At 33.9% G+C, this 24,267-nt stretch overlaps 4 protein-coding genes and 1 pseudogene across 4 annotated transcripts; 2 read left to right on the top strand and 3 right to left on the bottom strand.

Moving 5' to 3' along the window:
• Positions 1-673: 673 nt before the first annotated feature.
• On the bottom strand, positions 674-1,596 carry LOC9312116 (probable calcium-binding protein CML41). The gene has a single exon (XM_002876002.2). The coding sequence runs from the start codon at positions 1,495-1,497 to the stop codon at positions 877-879; it is 621 nt and encodes a 206-aa protein (XP_002876048.2). The 5' UTR covers positions 1,498-1,596; the 3' UTR covers positions 674-876.
• A 6,933-nt stretch (positions 1,597-8,529) lies between these two features.
• On the bottom strand, positions 8,530-10,275 carry LOC9313838 (probable galacturonosyltransferase-like 2). The gene has a single exon (XM_002876001.2). It carries the CDS (start codon positions 9,832-9,834, stop codon positions 8,809-8,811), a length of 1,026 nt encoding a protein of 341 aa, XP_002876047.1. The 5' UTR covers positions 9,835-10,275; the 3' UTR covers positions 8,530-8,808.
• A 2,165-nt stretch (positions 10,276-12,440) lies between these two features.
• Positions 12,441-14,587, top strand: LOC9312115 (putative F-box/LRR-repeat/kelch-repeat protein At1g11620). The gene is made up of 2 exons (XM_021026385.1): positions 12,441-12,524; positions 12,839-14,587. Exon 2 carries the CDS (start codon positions 12,851-12,853, stop codon positions 13,997-13,999), a length of 1,149 nt encoding a protein of 382 aa, XP_020882044.1. The 5' UTR covers positions 12,441-12,524; positions 12,839-12,850; the 3' UTR covers positions 14,000-14,587.
• Positions 14,588-18,839: 4,252 nt separating this feature from the next.
• On the top strand, positions 18,840-20,686 carry LOC9312114 (annotated as a pseudogene).
• Positions 20,687-21,460: 774 nt separating this feature from the next.
• Positions 21,461-22,162, bottom strand: LOC9312113. Its single transcript, XM_002875999.2, has 2 exons — positions 21,987-22,162; positions 21,461-21,896 (listed from the first exon to the last, which is right to left on the bottom strand). Exons 1-2 carry the CDS (start codon positions 22,063-22,065, stop codon positions 21,601-21,603), a joined length of 375 nt encoding a protein of 124 aa, XP_002876045.1. The 5' UTR covers positions 22,066-22,162; the 3' UTR covers positions 21,461-21,600.
• Between the last annotated feature and the right edge of the window lie 2,105 nt (positions 22,163-24,267).

Raw genomic sequence — 24,267 nt, 5'->3', positions numbered from 1 at the left:
CCGAAAATACTCAAAAATAACCGAAATATCCGAAAATATCCTAAGCAAAATAATAACCGAATGAATACTAAATTTTAAAACCGAAAGAACCGGAACCGAACCGAAACTTCAAAATATCCGAATGGATACTAAATTTTAGAATTAAAATAACCGAAATCGAATGGACCCAACCGATAACCGAACGGATAACCGAAAGCACAAACCTATATAAGTTTATCAAAAAAAAAAAAACAAATTACAGCATCGGAGAGTATTGTACTTTCTTTTTTGTCATATGATAAATTGGGTACACGAGAACTCGTATTCGTATGATATGCCAAATGCTTTCCAAACCAAAACAAAATAAAGAGAGGAAAAAGGGAAGAAACATATGGCAAATGTTCAGCAGAGCCAAAGTCAGGAATAAATACTCCAACTTTCAGTGGTGTGTCTTTGCATCATTTCTATTGAATTATTAGTGGGCATATCTCATAAATAGACGCCTACAATACTTTAAGTACACAGAGAATAATTCCTTATTTATCTTAGGTCATTAACATAAATCAAGCTTAAATATTCATTCATAAATTCATCCAACACAACTAAATTTCACCACAATTCAATAATTTCACTTCAAACATAAATTGATGTTTAGTGGGCATATCTCATAAATTGATGCATACAATACTTTAAGTACACAGAGAATAATTCCTAGTTTTATTTATCTTAGGCCATAAACATAAATCAAGCTTAAATATTCTTCATTCATAAATTCATTCCAACACACCTAAATTTCACTTCAAACATATTCCCTATATTGAAACTCACACACACACACTCCCTAAACATTTTTCGAGCATGTAGTAGGGTAATTACGTAAAGAAAAAACTAATTAAACTAAACCGTCATCATTTGACGAAACTCATGAAAATCGAGAACTCCATTACCATCAATATCGTAAAACTTTATCATAGCTTCACACTCTCCGTGCGTTCTTGATTCTCCCAACTTTGCAAGCATCTTTTGCAAACCCTTTGGTGTTATGCAACCTGATCCTTTTTCCACCTCGAACATCTCAAACGCCGTCTTCAACTCTCCGCCGCCATCACCGTCACCGTTACCATCAAGATCTCTTCTTGTCATTAGTCCAACGAAATCCTCAAACCCTAAAGACCCGTCTGCGTCGGTGTCAACTTCGTTTATCGCCTCTTGAGCTGTCTCGTGAGATATATACTCACCGACAGAGCCGAAGTAATGTCTGAGCTCAAAGGCTGAGATCTTACCGTCACCGTCGCTGTCAAAATGGCTGAAGACTCGACGGAGCTCTTCATTGGAGGCGTGGTGACTTTTTGTGTTGTTGTTGTTGTCATCAGTGTTGCTTCTTGGGGAGTTTAAGGTTGACGAGGAATTAGATTTTGGTGATCCTCGTCGGTTTTGGAAACTAAGGTTTAACTTTAAGGTTTTGGTGGAAAACCATTTGAAAGAATTGGAGGAAGGTTTCTCTTGTAGAGTTGCCATCTTGGATCTTTGAGAGTATTTGATGTGGTGTGTTAGTCTTTAAATCACCTCTATTTATAACATGATATCTAACCATGTTGATAATTTAAAAATGCATATAATAATATAAAACATTATCTAGGAAAGTTTGTTTCTTGTGACGATCGTATCCTGATTTTGATTTAATTATTCAAGTTTTTTGGACAAATACTCATTATTATATTTTTAAAAAAAAATTTCTAGAATTTAGAGTCCCTTAATATATTCACTCTTTAGGGGAAAAAAATGAAGTATGGACATTTGGTTCATTCGTTTCACCATTTCGGATTGGAAAATATAGCTTACGTATCCAAAAAGTACTTCTGTAAACAATAATAATAGTTTGAATTGAAGGAGCATTTGATATTGAACTTGTTAACGTCTAACATTTTTTGTTGGTGGGATTGAGGTTCCGATTGGTAAATACTATATAACTGTATAATAACATAAATTGTTTATGATATAAACATGTATATATCCATTTACTTTCATAATAAAATTTTACGTATAAATTTTTAGGTGAAAACACAAATCCTCCGTTTTTAAATTTTGATAAACAATATATATATTTTCTGAATTGATAAATTTTTAGTATATTCCATTCGCATTATAAAACATCATTTCATCATTATGTCTGTTATTGAATTTCATTGTGTGCCCTATTTATATAATTGCTACATTAAAGGAGAAAGAAAAATCACATTTGAAAATTTCCAAAACAAAAGGAGATACATTAAAATATACTCCATAAGAAGAGATGCAAGTCATTTTCCGAGAAAATCCAAGGGAACAAAAAAGAGGTCCATGTTTTTTCCTCCAAGGGAATTTCGAAGAAGGTGCTTTTAGATATGTGTGATGGCGTAGGCTCAGAGATTAAATGATTAGATAGGTGAAAGACAAAAGCTATAAGAAATTTCATCGCAGCTTCCTCTAGCGATAACTAATCATTTTATATGACTCATCTCTATAAATTTCGATTGACTCTTCTTGTTGCATTACATTTTAAGCAATCAATTATAGCTTTTAGGTGAACACATTCCTAATTTCAAGATGTACCAAATTAGTTTGATCTGATGCAATATAATTCATCATTAATTGATTCAAAACTATATACCGTTAATTTGATGCATTCTTGATTTTTTTTTTTTTTTTTTTTCTGTTTGAAACTTTTAGTATCTTAATATACAACTAGATATTCGTAGCAGAGCCACACGAAACAAGCTGTCTTCCTAATCACTATTGTTTTTTTCCCCATCACAAGTTACACCACAAACAAATTTAACCATTTGCCTTATATGATGTCTTTGTTATTATAGGTAATGAAAAGAGAGTATACCTAACTTGTAAGCCAAAACAAATAAAAATTTTTTTAAAAAAAATTGTTTAGCCTTGTTAAGAAAAACGCATGGGACTAAATCACTAAAAACATTTTCAATTTTATTTTACATCTAATACAAAAATATAATAAAATCCAAAAGATCCTAAGTCCTAACCCAACACAAAACAAAATGTTCATTAGGCCCAACAATACGGAGCCATAAGAGGGCCCATAAAAAAAGCTGTTACAAGCCTCGTTTATCTCACGTCCTTCTTCAACCCCTAATGATGAGTGTGGTTAGTCTAATAATTTGCATTAATATCGTTACCACTTAGGTCTTACCACATTGACAAAAAAAATTCACTTAACAATATATTTCAACGTTCGATTAACTGATTTAAAATTTTAAAGTTACATCATTTTGGAAAGTCTAAGGTGAAGTGTGTCATTGGACAACCAATGGGCAAACCTAAAACACTAAATAAATTTTTATTTATTTAATCATGGGCCTATATGCATTCACGCCAATATATGGCCTCTCTCGTTTGCCGAAAGCTTGCACTCAAAAACCGTGCGTTTCCTTGCGCGTTAAATTCTTGGTGTTGTACACGAAAAAAATTAGGAAAATCAAAATCGTCGGTGCGATTTTGACCAAAATAAAAATGCGTAAAAATCTTCGTCTGCCAAATTTTGTTTGCGACCCGATTAGGCCATGAGAGTTGGTTAGGCTGATCTTTGGCATATTATCCACCGGCCTAATATGTCACTCATATGTAATATGCAAATTTGACTTTTCAACGTTTTAGTAATGTATCAGATCTTTTTAATGAATAATCTTATAGAATAAATTTTATTAATTGTCTGTTAATTTGAAATATAGGATAAATGTATAGTGATTCAATGCATGAATTTTAACATATATATATATATATATATATATATATATATATATATTTGATTTGTTTCATATACATTTAGAGAGAAACCAAAAAATAATTGAGAGGAAAGTGCGAAATCGAGGTGTAAACGGAGATTTGATTAGGTCATATTTTAATTATATGTGAATGTGGGACAGACCCTAAAGAAAGACTATATCGAATGTGTTTTCAGTCTCTTTAGATAAAAATGGGAACGAGACATCGTAAGTTAATGCTATTTACATTCCCAACTTCCAAGTGTCAAAAATATTCTTCTTCCACGACAAATTTGTAAAACTACTCTTAAGTTACCTCCTCTAAAAATTAAGAAGGCGTTAAACCAAACAAAAATTCAAAGGTTGAAGAACTCAAACCCCTAAACTTGACTCAATCTCTCACACTTCTTTTTCGAAGCCATCAATTTCTCTTTAATCGCGATTGAGTTCGTTGAACCAAATAAAATAAATTTAGAGAGAATGCACCAAGTAGAAGAAGTTAAGGGATTTACGTTTATTTATTTGAAATTTTTTCAGCTTTAGTGTCATTTTAACCAGTAACTTGGTTTTTTTTTGGTATTGTTAACCAGATGTTTGATCTTTAAAATTTAAACAGAATAGTTAAAGCATTTTTTGTATTTTTTTGGGGTGTACTTTGAGTATTAAAATATCACTTTCATGTTATATTTAATCCTTGAGTTGACCTAACGAAAGAATCTAAATAACATGCATGTTCATTGGTATACTACACTATATATCAATCCGTCGAGATCCAGACGTAATCTCCATTGTGTTGACCCACACGCAGGGGCGGATCTACAGTGTCACAGGGTGGGGCACGTGCCCCATACTCTTTTTAATAGTTATCTAATTGCTAATGGTCAATTAAAATCTCTTAGTTCAGTTGGTATGGTGTGCCCCATACTAAATTCTGGGTGAGGAGTTCGACGCCCTTATACAGCAGCTTCTGTTTTTATTCTTTTTTTTTTTTTTTTTTTTTTTTTTTTTTTTTTTTTTTTTTTACAGTTTTATTCTTCTTTATGATTGTTTGCAACTTTGCATTTTCCCTATTACTTTTTTTTTTTGGGTGTGATTATTCCTTTTTATTATTATCTTATATTGAACTTTGCTCTTTTGGTTCTATTGTTATTTTTAATTCCAGTTTAAATTTTAACAAATTTTAAGATATGTTTCTCTACAATAAAAAATCAACACCTACTTTTTAATTAGTAAAGAATATTATATCTCTTTGTAGTTTATTTAATATTTAGAGTTTCAATTTGTGTGATATTTTTATATATATACGTAAATTTTAATGATAAATATATATTTACATATCTTAAGTTATTTTTAGAGAAATTGTTAAAAATGCCCCTTTTTCAATACCCCTTTTCAAAAATGCCCCCTTTGAGAGTCCATTTTTAAGTTTGCCCTCTTTTAATTTTTAATGACCATTTTACCCTTATTTGAAACAAAATTATGTCCACAAAATACAAAATATTTTTTGGCGGGAAAAGTGATCCCGCAATTTTCCCGCCAAAACACTTGTAAAAACCTTTAAAAACCCTTGTAAAATTTTCCCGTAAAAATTTTTCCCGCCAAAAAATTTTCCCGCCAAAAAAATTTTTTTGCGGGAAAAGTGATTCCGCAATTTTTTTTGCGAAATTTTTTTGGCGGGAAAATTTTTGGCGGGAAAAATTTACAAGGTATTTTAAAGGTTTTTTACAAGGTATTTACAAGTGTTTTGTAAGGTTTTACAATGTATTTTAAAAGGTTTTACAATGTACTTTTAAGGTTTTATAAGGTATTTATAACTTGTAAAACCTTATAAAAAACTTGTAAAACCTTATAACTTGTAAAAACCTTATAAAATAGCTTGTAAAATCTTATAATATCTTATAAATACCTTGTAAATACGTTGTAAAACCTTTTAAAATACATTGTAAAACCTTATAAATACCTTGTAAAAAACCTTTAAAATACCTTGTAAATTTTTGGCGGGAAAAATTTTCCCGCCAAAAACTTAACGCCAAAAAAATTGCGGAATCACTTTTCCCGCAAAAAAAAATTTTTGGCGGGAAAAAATTTTACGGGAAAATTTTACAAGGTATTTTAAAGGTTTTACAAATTTTTACAAGTGTTTTGGCGGGAAAAATTGGGGGATCACTTTTCCCGCCAAAAAATATTTTGTATTTTGTGGACCTAATTTTGTTATATTTCCTTATATATTTATGATATCTTTTATTAAAAGAAGGGTAATTTAGTCATTTTGTACATAAAAGGGGTATTTTTAAAAATGGACATCCAAATGGGGCATTTTTGAAAAGGGGTATTAAAAAAGGGGCATTTTTGTGAGTCTCCCTTATTTTTAACTGTATTTTCAATATCCCGTATGTAATTTAGTATATTTAGAAACCTATAGATATATTCAAACATTTTGATTTCTTTTAGGATTTTAAATTTAAGATTATTAAAGGTAAAGAAGGGAAATTGTTAAAAATGCCCCTTTTGGTGTGCCGTTTTTCAAAAATGCCCTTTTTAGATGTCCATTTTCAAAAATGCCCTTTTTTAAATCTAAAATTTTTATAAAGTTTTATTAGGTTTATAAGATACTTATGGATTGTAACTACTACTTGAAGACTCGATCCAAGTATTTATAAGGTTTTATAAGGTGTTTTTAAAGGTTTTACAAGTTATTTTAAAAGATTTTTAAGGTTTTTCAAAAGTTTTACAAGATATTTTAAAGGTTTTTCAAAAGTTTTACAAGATATTTTAAAAGTTTTTAAAGGTATTTAAAATGCATTTATAAGGTATTTATAAAGTATTTATAAGATTTTAGATACATAGAAATGTAGTTTGTGTATGTTTTAATAATGTTACATACATATTTGGGTAAATCTTATATTTTTAAGAGCATTTTTTATAAGGTTTTAAAGAAAGTGCATTTTTGAAAAGTAACATTAAAAAGGGGCATTTTTGCAAAAGATGGTTTTTTTTTCTTTATCATGTATGATTTCATATTATTATGTAAATTTAATATTGTTAGGTTTTTTTTGCAGCCTTTAATATTGTTAGTTATATAAATACTGTAAGTTGTGCCCCATACAAATTTTTTTTTTTTTTTTTTTTTTTTAAACCCGGGGGTATCCCGAACCACTGAATAAACCTCAGAGCCTAGACTAATCTCCATCGGGTGGGCGTGACCCATGGGTAGGCTCGCGCACCGGGTATGCAAATGGATCTAAGACATAATCCATACCCATGTGGCCAAGGGGAATTAAACCCGGATGCCTTTTTGGAATTACCTCCTCAAACACCACTAGGCCAAGACCACTTAGTTAACCCCATACAAGTTATTATCCTGGATCCGCCACTACCCACACGCATCATCTTTTATATTCGTGCAAAAAATTACATAAGCATGTATAAATGCAGTGAGCATGCATGTGCTTCAATCATTCAATTTAATCTTATAATCGCACATATATATATGTATATGTATATGTATATGACATAGATTACTAGATTTACGTATATAGCTTCACGTATCTATATATAGGACATGTTCATAAATCCAGTAGAAATCGTAGTATAATATAAGTCTAAATATCAATATATAAGAAAAATGTAATATAAGTCTACGTGAGTTCTATTCAGAGCGACCTATAAGTCTACGTGAGTTCTGTTTACCCTAATTAGACGATTCAAACCTAAGATTCCTTTGTACATTATTGGGTTACAGAAATAGAACTCAAATATAGACTAAGACTTGTAGTTGCTTCCTTGGTTAATCAAGTAGTCGACAACGCGCTGACTTATTGACTTTTTCTGTGTAATTAACTACAAGACAACCTCGTAATACTTGGCCGGCAAGTTTATCTCATTTACGCAATGAAAAAACAACCAAATTACTGGATATTATTTGTACTATATGAATATTAAGTACAATGATCAAATCAACTATTATGGTATTATTGACTAGACAGCTCAAATTTATGAAATCGAACAAATAAACTGCAACTACCATGACAATATCGGCCTTAGAATCAATATCTGCCAAATCATATCCAATAATTTATAATTGTACTAAAGTTTTTTTCTGCATGACTTATATAGTTTTAATATATAGTATTAAATAAACTATAAAAGTCTCAATTCACACGAACTAAAAAAAAATCACTGTATGATGTTACTATTAGATTATCGATGATGAGTCCTTTACAACTTTGGCTAATAATTTGAAGAGAGAATCTCATACAATCACTAATTATATAATTATATATACTTATGAATTAGTTAGAATTGAAACGTTTCATTTGAAAGATTAGTAAGAATTGAACGTTTATACACATCCTATTCTGATTTTCTTTTAATTATTTTATGTGTTAACAAACCTAACGATGTTTCTAATTTAATTTGTTAGCATCTGATAAGTTGTTTAGCCGAATGAATAAAACACAAACACGGTGATAAGTCTAAATTTAGATTAAGCAAACTTACTTTTTATTTTTTAATATAATGTTTTAGAAGCCTACATATTAGTGTGTATTTTTGTAAATAATTTAACTAATGGACGATTTTCTGATGGTATTATGTAACTTTAACTACAGAAGTATGCATGGAGGAAAAAAAAGATTTATATACTTGGAAAAAAAACCAAGTGGATGACTATTGTCTGCTAAAATCTCAAAAATCTACATTAAATTTTCATACTATAATCAATGGAAGATGATGTATTTAAATTCAACAGTAAAAGCAAAAAACTTTGTATTAAAAATTCATAAACAGAAAGGCTCTAGTATATCTATTTGTTATTACTCGCCGTAGTACATTCGGTAGATATATATTCACAATTATTACCTTATAGGTATCGAATTTATTATGCTAGAAGTAGGCAATGCGTTACGAGAGTAAGTAACTACCATCACCAAACTAATTACATATTCGACTATCCTACCCTCCTATCATTTTATTCAAATCTTATTCATCTTCCTATATTACACATCCAGTCAAAAATATACTTCTTCCCTCAAAAAAAAAAAAAAAAACTAACATCTAAAATTTAACTCTCGATAAGGTCGAACCGTGACTCTAACAAATCATATGGAACCCAAAGTGCATCGAGCGGGCAAGGTCGACCATCGTCTAACCTTACCCATGGCTTCCCTTTCCCACTCCAATGCAACAAACTCACTGGACCTGGATGCAAATCTCGACACAGTCCTCTGAAATTGTCTCCTCCTAAACCATGTTGGTTCCACCGGTGATCTACCGGAGCTATGTTTCCGGCGAAGACAAGTAAAAACGGTGGTAAAGAACCTAACTCGTAGATTCTTATTCGTTTTTGTAACTCCATCCACTCTATGATCTTCCTCGTATAATCTCCTTCGCGCCATTTCTTTAGCTCGATAACCATCACTCCGGTGTTAAAGTAACACGGTGGACGACGGCGGTTGATGGAGAGTGTGATGGAGAGAGAAGGGTTTGACCAGAACGTCGGAGTAAAGTAAGTGGTGAAGTTTGCGTTGCAGTACTCAGGCGCGGCTAAAACGACGTCGGTAGGGATGTGAGTCGAGAAGAGCTTGGAGATGTCGTCGACGAGTATGAGATCTGAGTCAAGGTAAACGACACGTGAGAGGCATGTGGGGAGAATGTCGGCGAGGTAGTTTCTTGCGTAGTTTAGCGGAGAGTCGAGGGCTGAGCGGATGGAGGTTGAGATGAGGCCGGAGATGGCGGCTACGTCGTAAGGGTATATCCGGAATTTCAAGTAGGGGAAAGAAGAAACGACGTAGTTTTGTAGTCGGTGGGTTTGTTTTGAAGTGACGAAGTGGAAAACAATGTTTTGAGGACAAGAAGAGTGTTGGAGGACGGAGAGAATCACGGCCATTGAGCCACGGAGGTAAGCCGCGTCTAAGGTCATTGCCACGTGGATGGCTTTGTCTGAACAAACGAAATCGTCGTCGTTTTCGATAGTTAGACACTCCGGGGAGTTGAAAAACTTTGGAGCTTCTTTGAATCTCTCGCCGCCAGCGAAAGAGACGGTGAAGACGGCGAGGATGGTGAGAGATAATAAACAGCTCGAGTGCATATTTTTGTGCTAGAGAAACGTTAGATGCAAATGTTGTATTTATTAGCTTTGAGAGAGAGAGATAGAGGAGACAAGACAGGAGAGAAGTTTCTTTACTCTTTAGGAAAAAAATTTGAGTGAGTTTGAAAAGAAAGGAGGTAACGAGAAAGTCAATGTTATTGAATGAAATTTGTCGGCGAGATATTATTCGTTTGTGTAAGGAAATTTTTTTTTTTGCCATGAAGGAGAAGAAAAAAACATTATTAAATGTTGATTTGTTTCCTCGAGATTTCAGTTTTGGCGTGTTGTCCCCTGTAAAGGAAAAGATATGTATTTATATGAGTTAAGGTTTAAGTCTGGGTAACTCACAAAATCTATCAAATGTTTTGGACCGATTCAGTCTTTATTTACCATCATTCTTAAACAGTATTAACTCCTCTTTAAGATTCTCTTCCACGCATGAATGTATAAGCCATATGTATATTATTATTAGGTATTATTCAATTCTGCGATACGTATTTTGATATGTTATTTTCTTACAATTTTTCAAAACTTCTCTAAACATATGTGTATAAATTTAGAGATACGTTTTTAGGTTTAGAGGAAGATATGGAAATAAATGTGCATATGCAATTGCGAAATTTGCATCTTCATGTGATTTGTACTTTGCTTTCTTAGATTGTAGTTCACCACTTTGGTTACAACCAATAGTGGATTTGGAGAAACAATATATTTGTTTTCGAGTATTAATATAATGTGGTATGTTTAGCGGAAAAAAAGTTTTTTTTTTTTTTTTTTTTTTTTTTTTTTTTTCAGATAACAAATATACACATTGAGAAAAATTAAGATATCTACAGAGGTACATTTGTGTGTGTTCCCTGGTTAGTAAAGTTGTTGTCTATGTTTGTACGTGACACATTTTGAGTGGTCGTATTAGCACTATCACATTTAATATGGGATGCCTTACGCCCTTACGTGTTAAAGCTTAATAAATTAAGAGGACTCACTCTTATTATATCAACACTTTATAATCACCTTTTTCTCTCCCGTGAATTATTCAAATTGTTACCTTTTAAAACTTTATAAAACGTTTTTTGGGATGCAATTACGTATATACATACATAATTTTCTCTTCTTTTTTTCTTTGTAATTTAACATATAATAACAAGAAGTTATTTGACGAATCGTAGTGGGTAATTTAGTCTGCTTTTTAACTTCCTAGCTACATACTTTAGTAGAAACGTGGTAGTTACAAAAGGAAAGCTATTTATTTGTTTTTGTCTGAAAATTCGGAGGTTAAAGCGATGAACTGATTTTCCGGTCCGTTCGACCCGGAATTAATTTGCGGGAGTTGAGAACACATGGTTAGGATTTGCCACGTATCATTGTATACTTTGTATTACTGAGTGCCACCTGACCTACCACCCATTAGGAGAGTTTTACCGAAACTAGGAGAAAATAAGATACAAATCACTTTATTTGAAACATGATATTCTAACAAAGAAATCGATTTTGTTTTGTAAAAAATGATATGTATCAGTTTTTATTGAAAAGATATTTTGAAATGACAAATGTAATAATCAGTTAAAACTTGTTAAAAGATGCTTCTACAAGAAAACATATGATGATTACGGTCTCTACTCATTACGATTCAAATCTACCGTTTTTCACAATTAATTTTATGTTTTGCATCAAAAGCATTCCGTTGGATTATTATTTATGTTTTTTTCCTCATTGTGTAGACGTCGATGGAAAAGTAACAGACTCGTTTGAAAATGATGTGTGGACTACTCTAGTTGATTTGCAACTAACAAAACGAGCCGTGTTTTCGGTTAATTACGACTTTGGTTTTAATTTAAAACCGTCATTAATTAATGATCCCAAATGACGATGTGCCATGCATGTGCGTTTCACGTGGGGTTTCATTTGAATTGTGCTATTTAAAAATTTGACATTAATTTATCAAAGATTGTTAGATTAACCAACCATATATAGTATTAGTATATTTGGATAAGACACCCAATTATCGACACTTGACACTAATAAAGAGAATACCGGTATAATGTGAAGTCTTTTGTAGAGTTAGCACTAGGTATCCGGATCAACGAAGTGTTTGGCTAATCCCGGAGGGCTACTACATAGCTGAACAATAGAAAACAAGGTAAATAAGCCAAACGGAAGCCTGGTAAAGTCCTGAAGAAACCCTGCCCCAACTCTCCATCCAAGCGGGAATCGAAAAACCAGAGTCCTAAGTTATGTGTGAGTTTACACCATAGCCTTGGACTGACCACCCTTTACAACGCTTGTGCACAATGAGACGTTTACTTTATCACAGCCTTCTTCGACTACATTGTCTATTGAACTCGAAGCAAAATTTCTTCCCTTTTAGTTCATATAAAAGCCCATATTTAGAAGCCCATCACTGTGGCCCAAAACAGGTTAAAACCAACATTACAATGGTATACCGTATAAACTAAAAGGCTCTTCGTCTTAATAAATTAGCTGATAACTCGAATAGATTATTTAGATTTGTATTAAGTGGGCTGGGTTCCATTTTGTTGGGCCGAATGAGCAATTATTTCGTATTAAAAAAAAAACCCTAATTCCGGAGAAAAAGAGACATAAAAAGAAAAAGGACAAGAGTTAAGAGATGGGAAGAAGACAAATTGTACTGCATCTGATCCGATCTGAGAGACTTCGACTTTGAAAAGGTTGGTTCCTAAACTTTGAATTTTGCGAAACTGGTATGTTGTTATCTTAGGTACTTTTGAGATTTCGTGTGAAGAAAGAAAGACCAGATGTTTCTAAACATTATTTGAGATTTTGCTGAAGTTTTTTTTTGGTATCCGTTTTTCAAGTTCTCGTACTCTGTTTTTGTTTTTTTTGGATTTCGTTGGCCATGCTCTGTTTTGAGTTGTGCCTCGTCTATTTGTTTTTTCTTTCGTATATTGTCCCAAAGTTTCCAGTCTTCTTATAGAATGGTATGAACATCGATTATGAATCATCTCTCTGTTTTGACAATCAGGTTACAAAGACAATGCCGGTGAGGCTACCATCTGATTTGGAAGAAGAAATCCTCTGTAGAGTTCCATATAGATCTCTTGCAAGGTTCAGATCTGTATGCAAGCTCTGGAACAGTCTGATTTTGGAGGAGAGACTCCTCCAGAAGAACTTGTCTCGTACAGACAGATATAGCGGTGAACATCGGTTGATAATCATACATGGTGAATATAATCTTTCTTCCGTGAGCATTGAGGAGCAGAAAAACGTGGTTGATCCTCTGTCTTTGAAGACCGAAAACCTTACCCTTAGAAGAATTCGTCCAGACGGACCTATTAGGGTGTACAAGATTGTGCATTGCGACGGTCTGTTGTTGTGTGTCATGGACAACCAGCTTTTGGTTTGGAACCCGTTATTAAAAGAAACGAGATGGGTCAAATGCGGCAGCGACTTTCACGAATATGATGATGCTTATAGCCTTGGATACCTCAGCCATTGTGATTACAGGATATTAAGGTTTCGATGTGCTAGTAATTCAAGAAATAGACCTCCAAGAGTTGAGGTCTACCAACTCGCAACTAAGACATGGAAGGTTATAGATATGATCAGTTTTGATTGGGTCCTTAAAACACCGTTGTCTATACTCTCTTTGAGAGGAACTCCTTATTGGATCGGTCTTCAGGAAGACCATACGGCGTTCATACAAAGCTTTGATTTTTCTAAAGAAAGATTTCAACCCATTGATCACCTACCATTCAGGTATGATAAGTTGAATCCTATTGCACTGGAGATATTCAAAGGAGATCGGCTTTCAGTATTAGAGCAATGTCACAAAACAAGGAAGATATGCATATGGGTGAAACATTGGCGGCTCTCTTGGAGCAAGTTGATGGTTGTGGGTATACCACAATTTCCGCTATTATATCCACCTTTATGTCACTCTCCAACACATTATTTTTTTGACAAAAGCAATAGGCTCATCATAACTTCTATTGACATGCATAACAAAATATCTATTAAAGCAGTCATCGACGACGGCAAGAACGATTTCCAAACGATCGAAGCAGGTATTATGGGACGTTATTGGCCTTTTTCTTGCAACTACGTTCCTAGCTTAGTTAGGTGTCCTGGATTTTTGAGCCAAGATACGAGTCGGATTCGATGGAGAAGAAATAGATTCAACTAGTTTGTTTAGGTTGTTATTTTAATGGTTTTTGTGCTTTTTGTTGCTTACTTTTTACTTTGCACGACTGAGCCGTATATCTCTTTCAGTGATATTTTCTGACTTATAGCTTTTTAATCCTTCGTTTAATTGATACTTGTATTATTAATTCAAGCAAACAAAAAGCTCAAATCAAAGCAAACCGGATGGAAGGTTGCGGAGTCACACCACAATCTATTACAAATTTACAATCGATGTTATAACACCCGAAGGCTTTTGGAGTCAAGAACAAGTTTTGGCTGATAATAAGCTTGTGGATCGCTATTTATAGTTCGAAGAATATTTTCAAGGCTGCTGAGTCGACTATATAGGAGGAGGCAGCCAAAAATATAAACAATGTTCGTTTTCAAAATAGACTATATTTTGAACCAACGATGGCCTCATAGCTAAGACAGCGATTGTAAATTTATATCATGAACTATAAATAGCGATCCACAAGCTTATTATCCTAGGTCAGAACAAGTTGATAGGAACCCTTTTACACCTCCATGTCCCGCTCACCCATTTTGCTAAAAGCCTAAAACAATAGATTATTTACACGGTTTGGTTAAATACTTATGTAAGCAAGTTACTAATTAAGTAATTATGTAAAAATTTCCTTGTCTTTCCTAACCTAATATATTTTGATAAAGTCGGTTTAAAGGTGTTACAAGCTACAAGGTATGCAAAACATATCATCGTCAATGTGTGTTACTTACGAGATTGAATAAATTGTTGTCGAGCGTCTGGATGTAAATTTGCTAGGATTAGTTCTAGTTTTCTTTTGTTGAATAGGATTAGTTTTAGTTAACCAATTTCCCCATTTTTTAATTTCATCTTCTTGATTGATACAATGTAAAACAATTATTTCCCAAATTTTGTGCATGTAACAAGGAATGTTCATTATTTTCGGAAATAGATAACTCTTTACAATGTATTTTTTTTTATACATGTTTATTGTTGTTATCCATGAAACACTCACTATTGTCGAATTAGATAAAGCTAACCGGATTGGACAAAAAGACTAGCGGTTAATGAGAGGGCTACTTCGGCTCCCGTTATATGTAGAACTCGAAGCAGAACTCCCAAGCAGTTCATAGGTCATATAAAAGCCATTGCTTAAATGTTTAGAAGCCCATATTATTTTGATCCAATTAGTACTTTTTTTTTTTTTTTTGGTTCGATTCATGCTATACTAAGAATGTTTCCTCATATGGATTTTCACACCACCAATGTGCCATCACTGCCATTAGCTTAAACTAATTTGGAACTAGACTAGTTTCGGTGAAGGTTGCTTTCCAGTATTAACCTACTTGATCATAAATATATACAAGTAAGGTATTTATTCTAATTCGTTGTTCCTATCAAGTTCTTGATTTTCGATGAAAAAACAGTTACATTTTGTATAAATATTTTAACCAAAGAGCAATAAAAAAAGGGAAGAAAATAATTGAGTTTATAATTGTCTAACTTGAACTATGGTCTATATAAAGTTGTGGCCCGAAAGAAAAGAATTAGCTATCAACCGATGTCATCTTTGTTACTAGGGTCGACTAAAATGTGGGGGAAAAAAGGCTGTTGCATTTTGTATAAATATTTTAACCAAAGAGAGCATTAAAAAAACGGATGAAAATAATTGATACAAGTTGAACTATATATGGTCTATATATAGTTGTGGCCCCAAAAAAATAGATATCAACCAATCATCCACCAATGCGTAGCAAATCATCAGAATTATATCCACTAATATATGTACAAATTAAAAAAAAAAATCAACAAATTCAACGGTTTTATTATATAGCCAAAAGCAGAGCTTGGGTTTGACCGATTGGTCCACAGCTATCAGACGGTTTATGACGGTTTTATTCGGGTCATTGATTGAGAATCTGATTAAGCCGGACCGGATTGGCAGGCCAGTTGACAGTTTAACTGGTCCCAAACGAAAAATGGGCCCAATGGCTTCATGCGAGCGAAACAAAATTTTCAGTTACAAAATCATCTTTTACGAATCCAACAAATGAAGAAGCGCAATCCATTAGAAACGAAATATGTAAATTATTAGATAACAAACCAAACCATAGATAAGCAAACAATTAATGTATTTATACTATATTGATTGCGAGACAAGGATTATACTATATAGTATATTGGAAAGAGATAATTTATGTAAATTGTAATAATAATAGCTTGTCTACGCATGACATGTTCATGTTGTACGAGTACTGAGTTTCTTTTTATAATAAATATAATATATTAAGGTTATTCTCTACCTGAACTTTTTATAAAGTAACCTAATAAATTTAGATTATTTGTTTTTGTTATCCCTAACAATTTAGATAATTTATGTATAGTAGTATGTATCAAAACTGATAAAATAATGGTAACCGACGACAATGAAACATCCTAATATTATTGGATAGTGTATTACGAAAATTACATGAATTTACGTTGTCTAATTTAGCTAGTATACGTTTTCTAGAACTATATAGAATTAGTAGTTGAATAACAAATTATTTCAAAAGCAAGAGTATATGGGCCCCACAAACTGTCAGAGGAAGGAGAGAATGTTTGTTATATGCTCCCCTAGCAACAACATACAACGGTCAGGCCTATATTATATATATAGTCACACCACACGAATGATAAATATCATTAATTAGACGCTGATTAAGCCTAAAAAGATTTGATAGTACAATTGTGATTTCCTTGTTGGTTATTATCCGGTTTAATCATTTCTACTTATATACACATATATATATATATAACTGTATGTCGCCTGTAAACCATACCAAAAAAAAAAAAAAAGTATATCGCCTGTAAATCATCTACGTAGAACAGTCAAAAACCAAAAATCGAAAAACAAATTCGAAACTGAGATCAAAATCACAAACACATGCTAAAAAAAATCAAAATCAGAGAAGCAACAGTCTATAGGTGGTCACGGAGAAGAACGAAGCAAACAGGGAAGCAAAAGAGAGAGAGAAGCAATAATCCAAATGCAAAATCATCCAAAATCAAAGCCAAATTATTACAGATCCCAAGATAATCCAGATCTAACATCATCATCCATCATAACAGAGTTTTTTTAAAACGATAGTAAGAGAAACGCTAACCCATGGCGACGAGTTCATCGATACGAAGAACCTCTTGGCCGTCGAAGGGGACGACGCAGGCCATGAGCGAACGAACTCCGGTGGCTTCTTTGATGTCGTTCCTGGAGGCGACATAGACGACCGGAATACCTAGAGCAACGGCGGCGTCCTCAAACTCACGGAGGAGACTCGGCGGATCCGCATCACCGGCAAGCACGAGAAGAATCGGATGATTGGTTTTCGCCATGGCTTTGGTCAACTCCTCTTTACCTTTCAACACAGATCCCAAGGCACGAGCTGAGGCAAGAATCTCGAGTGATCGCACTTTTGCAGCTTCAGATACCAATTTCACCATTTTCGTTTTTTTTTGGTGTTTGTCTGTGAAAAGAAAGTTGTCAGAATACTCCCAAATGTCTAACGAACTGGAAATTTATATAGTGAGAGCAGAGGTGTTAATTTTATTGGGCTGGGCCTTTGAGAATCATCTGAAATTTTCATTGCTATTTTCGTTGTTATTAATTTGATTTCATGAAACTAATAAGTCTTTTTTTTTTTTAAAAAAAAAACCTTTCTAATGATCTAGTTAAATTTAAATAGTTTTCAAATTTTTGTATCAATGGATTGGTTTCTTTTGTTATATTTATATTTTTTTAACGGTGAAATTCTTGAAATTCGTTTGTTTTTTACTCTGAACATTTGTCATAATAGGCTAATTGATTTTTTTCTTGTCCGCCAAGTCTATGTAAATAATAGGCTAATAGAGTAATAGTAATCGGGAAAAATGCAAATTAAATGCTGAACTTTTTCATTACGTCGTTTTTAATCCCTAACTTTTCCTGAAACGATTTAAATGTTGAACTTTCTTTGACTTTCCATTTAAATGCCAAACTTTGTTTGACTTTGCCATTTAAGACCCGACGTTAAGTCAATTAACGGAGTAATTAAACGCCGATTAAATGCCGTTAACAGCTAGATTGAATTAAAACAATGTTGTTTCTAACATACATCAACGACGTCGTTTTCTCAATTTACAAAACCCAATTCGATTTCATTTGCCCCAAATCAAAAAATCCCCAAATTCATAACCCTAGAAATTGATTACACTTCGACGGCACACCACGGACTCCGACAACGTTCGATGTTATAGAACTTGAACTCATTATAACAAGTTGAGAGAATCACAAGAATGAATCCAAAAGAGAATGAGTAAGTCCCCGAAGAGAATGAAAGAAATCTGAAGCTTTCGATTTTTAGGGTTATAGGTTTGGAGATTTTTCGATTTAGGGCAAATGAGTTTGATTGGGGTTTTGTAAATTTAAAAAACGACGTCGTTTATGTGTATTAAAACGGCATCGTTTTAATTTAAGAGGAGCTGTTAACAGCATTTAATCGGCTTTTAATTGTTCCGTTAATCGACTTAACGTCGGGTCTTAAATGGCAAAGTCAAAAAAAGTTTGGCATTTAAATGGAAAGTCAAAAAAAGTTTAGCATTTAAATCGTTTCAGACAAAGTTGAAGATTAAAAACGACGTAATGAAAAAGTTCAGCATTTAATTGGCATTTTTCCCAATAGTAATCCTTTCTCTCTCTCTTTCACTTGTCTTTGTCTTCTTCTACCTTTTGATCCACACCTTTTTTGGAGAAAAAAACAGAAAGGTTATGAAAGCCACAGTTCGGAACATTTAGGGTCAAATTGAATTTATAGAAAGTAAAAGGGTCGGTTTTCGAAACTTTATGTTTTCCTAGTTAAATATCTCGATAAAATAACCCCAGTTTACTAGGGTTTTGTTTAACACTCCGAAATCGGAATTTTTGAAATTATGACGACGGAGCTAGTAACGCCGGGAGATGTAATCGGGAAAGTTACTGAGCTTAGAGCCGGAAAGGAAAAGGAGCTTACGTCAACGTTATAACCATCTACGGTTCCCTCACAGGAACTCGTCGGATTGTTTCTCCTCTTCCCGAGTCACTTGACCAGGTTCGCCTTTGTTCCAACAGATTGGTTCATCTGTTACATTGATATGGCTAGCTGAATCCTTTGGGAAAAATCGTTGGATTGTGTAGTTTCTATTTGTAATTGAAAATCGGTTGTGTAATTCGCTAGTTTCTTTGAATTATATACTTGTGGGATGTGTTTTTAGTCAATGCAAATGAAATTGCTCTTTACTAGCTCATTTTTTTTGTGGCTGGATTATAAAAAAGGTAAGCAGAGAGCTATTGTGGAAGTTACGGGTCACAAGGCACATGGTCCTATTCCGGAGACTGGTTCTGTTGTCATAGCAAGAGTGAGTCCTGCTCTTATCTCCATTTGATTCATTGATGCCCATACTTATAAAGAGGTACTTTGATCCCTAAATCTCTGTTATTCTTGATAGGTGACTAAAGTTATGGCTCGGATGGCTGCTGTTGATATCTTGTGTATTGGTCCAAAGGCCGTTTTTGCTGACTTAATTAGTTGATTTCTCCTGCTTCTTTGTCGTTCATATTCAAGGTTTGTTCATTTTCATGTGTCGATCTAAATTGTGTTTGCTCTTTCATAGGCAACACGATGTAAGAGCGACAGAGATTGATAAGGTTGACATGCATCAGTCATTCAATGCTGGTGACATTGTTAGAGCTAGTGGTGGTATCATTTTGCTTTATGTTTCACACTTATCGTCTAAGGTTTTTTTACAGTGCTTAACATTGCTTATAGATGAAAGACGTTTCTAAGATTAATTTGTTACATTATGCCATCCATTTTCTCTTTTCACTCACATATCTTGTTATATAGTTTAACCCGATGTAGCGTAGGTGTAGTCTATGATAATACAGTATATGATGTTTTGGGTGATAATATCTGAAGTTGCCTTAACTTGGACTCGTAAAGCTGTCTCTTGGTGATGCACAGGCTGACTATTTGTCAACTGTTAAGAATGATCTTGGTGTGGTCTCAGCAGAGAGTCATGTAACTACATATTTTTTCTATAGCTGATTTGTCACATATCCTTCACCAAAGTGTAATACATTTTTAACTTGTAGTTATCATTTTGGAATTATGAGTATCAATCATTTTCATCATGGAACTGGAGTATGGTAAAATGTAGATGCATGTGCTTCTTTTGGCAGTTATATGTTATGAAATGTATTTCCTTTCGAGTAATCAAAAAGTTTATATGGCCTGGTGATTGTGCAGGCGAAACAATGGTTCCGATAAGTTGGACAGAGATGCAGTGCCCCTTGTCAGGCCAAACCAAGTAGAGAAAAGTTGCCAAGGTGAGTAGTTGAATTTCAAGATGAAACTTGGCTTCTCTTACATAATGTGGTTTGGTCTCTGCAACAAGAAAGACATTTGAGATTATCACAATTTTGAGCTCTTCACTTGACTTTGTTGTACACAAGTTCTTAAACTCACAAGACATTTTGTTGCAAGAGACTATTTCAAATCCACAGCATAAGGAGGCTTTTTGTGTTTGTTTGTTGTTTATTATTTTTTTCTGTAAAGAAAACATGTGAGGATTCTCACAAACCCATAACTCATAACTATGTTGAAACGGTAGGTTTAGCTCGAAACAGCTTAAAAATACATTTGACCGTCACAATTTTCCGGTGTAATGGTAAAGATCTAAAGTGTGAGCTTATAAGAACTTCCTTAGTAATATTGTCACCGCTGAGAACTGATGAAAGGGTTGAGACTTTAGATATAATGGAGTTTGGGGTTGATTAAGTAGTCATGAAAATAGCATTGGTCAAAATTAGAATAGCTTAAACTAAAGAATAAAAAATTTGGAGTTAAAATTAAATATATGTAAAATTAAAAGGACGCTTTCAGAAACTCTCTGTTTTTTGCTCCAAAAAAGCTATGGATGAAAAGGTAGAAGAAGACAAAGACAAGGGAAAGAGAGAGAGAGAGAGAAAGGATCACTATTAGCCTATTTATTATAGACTTGGCGGAAAAGCAAAAAATCAATTAGCCTAGTATTACAGACCATGTGTCATATTTAAAAATGTTCAGAGTGAAAAAAACGAATTTCAAGAATTTCACCGTTTAAAAAATATAAATATAACAACAGAAAAAGAAAAAAATGATAGAAAATTTTTAATACGAAATAATCGCTCATTCGGCCCAACAAAATGGAACCCAGCCCACCCAATACAATCTAAATAATCTAAATAATCTCGTGCTATTCAACAAGTTGACTACATTTTGTAATCTATGCCTCAATCTTTTCAACTGCTATTCTTAAGAATGATAATGGTACTATATGAGTATTGATGCACTTAATTCAATTTTTTTTATGAGCTTGATCAATATTATTTTCTTTTTAAGGTGAACAGTAAGAAAAACACCTATAAATATCAAAAGCTTTACTCGATTCATCAGGATAAAATATGTAATGATCTTCAGATAAAATATTAAAACGCCTAAACCCAAATCCACCCGGCCATGACAGATGCTTCGATTATTTATAATCTAATGTAGCTTCATAATAGAAAAAGCACCCAATATATCCTTTTAAGGGTTGTAACCAGCCAAGTAAAAATGAAGCGACCAAATCGCACGGAGGATGACTTCCCATGATCTGATCAGGTCCTGAAGTTCATCATCTTGATCGGGAGCCACAAGTGCACAAATGGGTGTAGGACCGCCATTAATCGTCGCAGCGATGCCTAACTCAACACTATTTGGCACTTCATATATGGAGATATAATTTGGACCGCACAGTGTAGATATCTCATTTCTCAAGTGTTGGGGTGCGTCACGGGCCAAGATAACAATCCTAGCTTCTCCATTCCTCACAGCTATTTTAACTACGAAACCCCAAAAGAAAAGAAAAAGTAAAACATATATTTTATGTCCGAGGAATAATGATGAAAATTAAAATGGTAATTTTAACGTACCATCAGTTGATCCTTTACTTAATGAGCCAATCTCTGCGGATCTCCTGACGAAGAGAAGAGCAGGACCTGACCAAGGCATTGCTGAGTAGTTAGAGTAAGGAATTTGGTATAAGTTATTGAGACGAAGAAAAAAGAAAATAAAGAGGTTAGAGAACTGTGAAATTGTGAAAGCAGGAGGGTGGTATTTATAGTAGAATTTGTTTGTTTTCTATGGTTTTAATTTATTTCACTTAACAACATTTGGAAAATAATAAAACTTGTAAAGGAAGTACACAGAATATTCTGGTAGTGCGATGCATCTATTATCTATACATTCAATTATGTCTATGTAGTCTCAAAATAGAATGCTACACATAAGAAATATGTGTATCTGATCTATGTAATGCATCTACGCGTTCATATGTATACACGAAATCTTTCAAAAAGATGAGAGCGACAACTAACAGCTGTTTGTAATAAAGAAAATATTACCAAAATAATCTCATTCTCATTAATTAATCAAAAGATACAATTGGGGGTTTATATACAATTGTAAGAGGCCTAAACCATAGCCATTAAACCGAATTAAACCAACATTAACTATAACTGGTTTATACAAAATACCAGTGTACAATGAATTAAGACTATATACACTAATATGCCCCTTCAAGATGGGACGAAGATATTCCGGAGACCCATCTTGCCAAACAGTCGATGAAATGGTGCAGGGTATAAGGGTTTGGTGAAAGGATCAGCGAGCTGCAAACCAGAACGAACATGAAATAATTGAAACAAACCTGCAACTAACCTTTCACGAACACTGTGGCAGTCTTTCTCCAAGTGTTTGGTGCGCTCATGGAATACATGGTTGTTAGCAATGTGGATGGCAGCAGTATTGTCACAGAAGAGGAGAGTAGGCTTTGCAAGAGGTACCTTCAACTCTTCAAGAAAATGTGTGATCCACATCAACTCATCAGTGGAAGAGGAAAGACTGCGATACTCAGCCTCTGCAGAACTCTTAGAAACCACTGGTTGCTTTTTAGATCTCCAAGAAATGAGAGAAGTGCCAAGAAATAAACAGAAGCCTGAAGTAGAGCGTCTGGTATCTTGACAGGAGTCATAATCTGCATCAGCAAACATTTGAAGTTGCAATTCTGACTTGGATGAGTAAAAGAGTCCCTGGCCAAGAGTGCCTTTGATGTAGTGCAGAATCTTGTAAATGGCCTGCTGATGTGCCTTGCGAGGAGCCTGAGAATATTGACTAAGCTTGTTGAAAGCAAAAGTAATGTCAGGACGTGTGATTTGCAAGTACATTAAGCGACCAATGAGACGGCGATAAGATTCAGCATCAATAAGGTCACCACCAGTGTCTTTTGAAAATTTCACATGAGGATCCATTGGAATACTAGAGGGTTTACAGCCAAGTAAACCAGTCTCATCAAGGAGATCAAGAGCATACTTACGTTGACAAATGTGAATACCCTCAGAGGATCTGGCAATCTCCAAGCCAAGAAAGTATTTCAATGGTCCAAGATCCCTCAGTTTGAAGTAAGACTTGAGTTGAGTCTTTAAAATGTCCACCTCAGAATCATTATTGCTGGCAATAATAATGTCATCAACATACACTAACACACATAAGAAAAGAGTGTCAGTGATCTTGAGAAAACAAGTATGATCTGCATATGACGCAATGAACCCCAGAGTAATCAAAGTTGAAGAGAATTTGAGAAACCATTGACGAGAATCTTGCTTGAGGCCATACAAAGATTTCTGAAGCTTACACACGGCATTAGGAGGCAGAGAAATACCTTCTTTATCAGCATAACCAGGAGGTAATTTCATATAGATCTCCTCATCTAAATCACAATTTAGGAATGCATTAGAAATATCAAGCTGTGTAAGAGATAAATTGTATATGGCTGATAAAGCCAAGACCAATTTAACTGTGGTTAATTTGACCACTGGGGAGAAAGTTTCATTGTAGTCAATGCCTTCTTTCTGAGTGTACCCTTTAGCTACCAACCTAGCTTTATACCTTTCAACAGAACCATCTGAATTAAACTTGACCTTAAACACCCATTTGCAACCAATTGGAGTCTTATCAGGAGGTAAGGTACAAATGGTCCAAGTTTCAGTTTCTTCCAATGCATCAACTTCATCATCCATGGCTCCACACCAAACCAGAATTTGCTTTGCCTCAGCATAGGATGAGGGTTCTTTTTCTTTGTCAATGGAGACCAAAAAGGAGAGATAAAGAGGATTGATTTTGTCATAAGAAAGAAACTTAGAGATTTCATGTATG

The sequence above is a fragment of the Arabidopsis lyrata genome (assembly GCF_000004255.2).
Source record: "Arabidopsis lyrata subsp. lyrata unplaced genomic scaffold ARALYscaffold_5, whole genome shotgun sequence".
Lineage (NCBI taxonomy): Eukaryota > Viridiplantae > Streptophyta > Magnoliopsida > Brassicales > Brassicaceae > Arabidopsis > Arabidopsis lyrata.
This window is presented reverse-complemented; position numbering and strand designations above follow the sequence as displayed.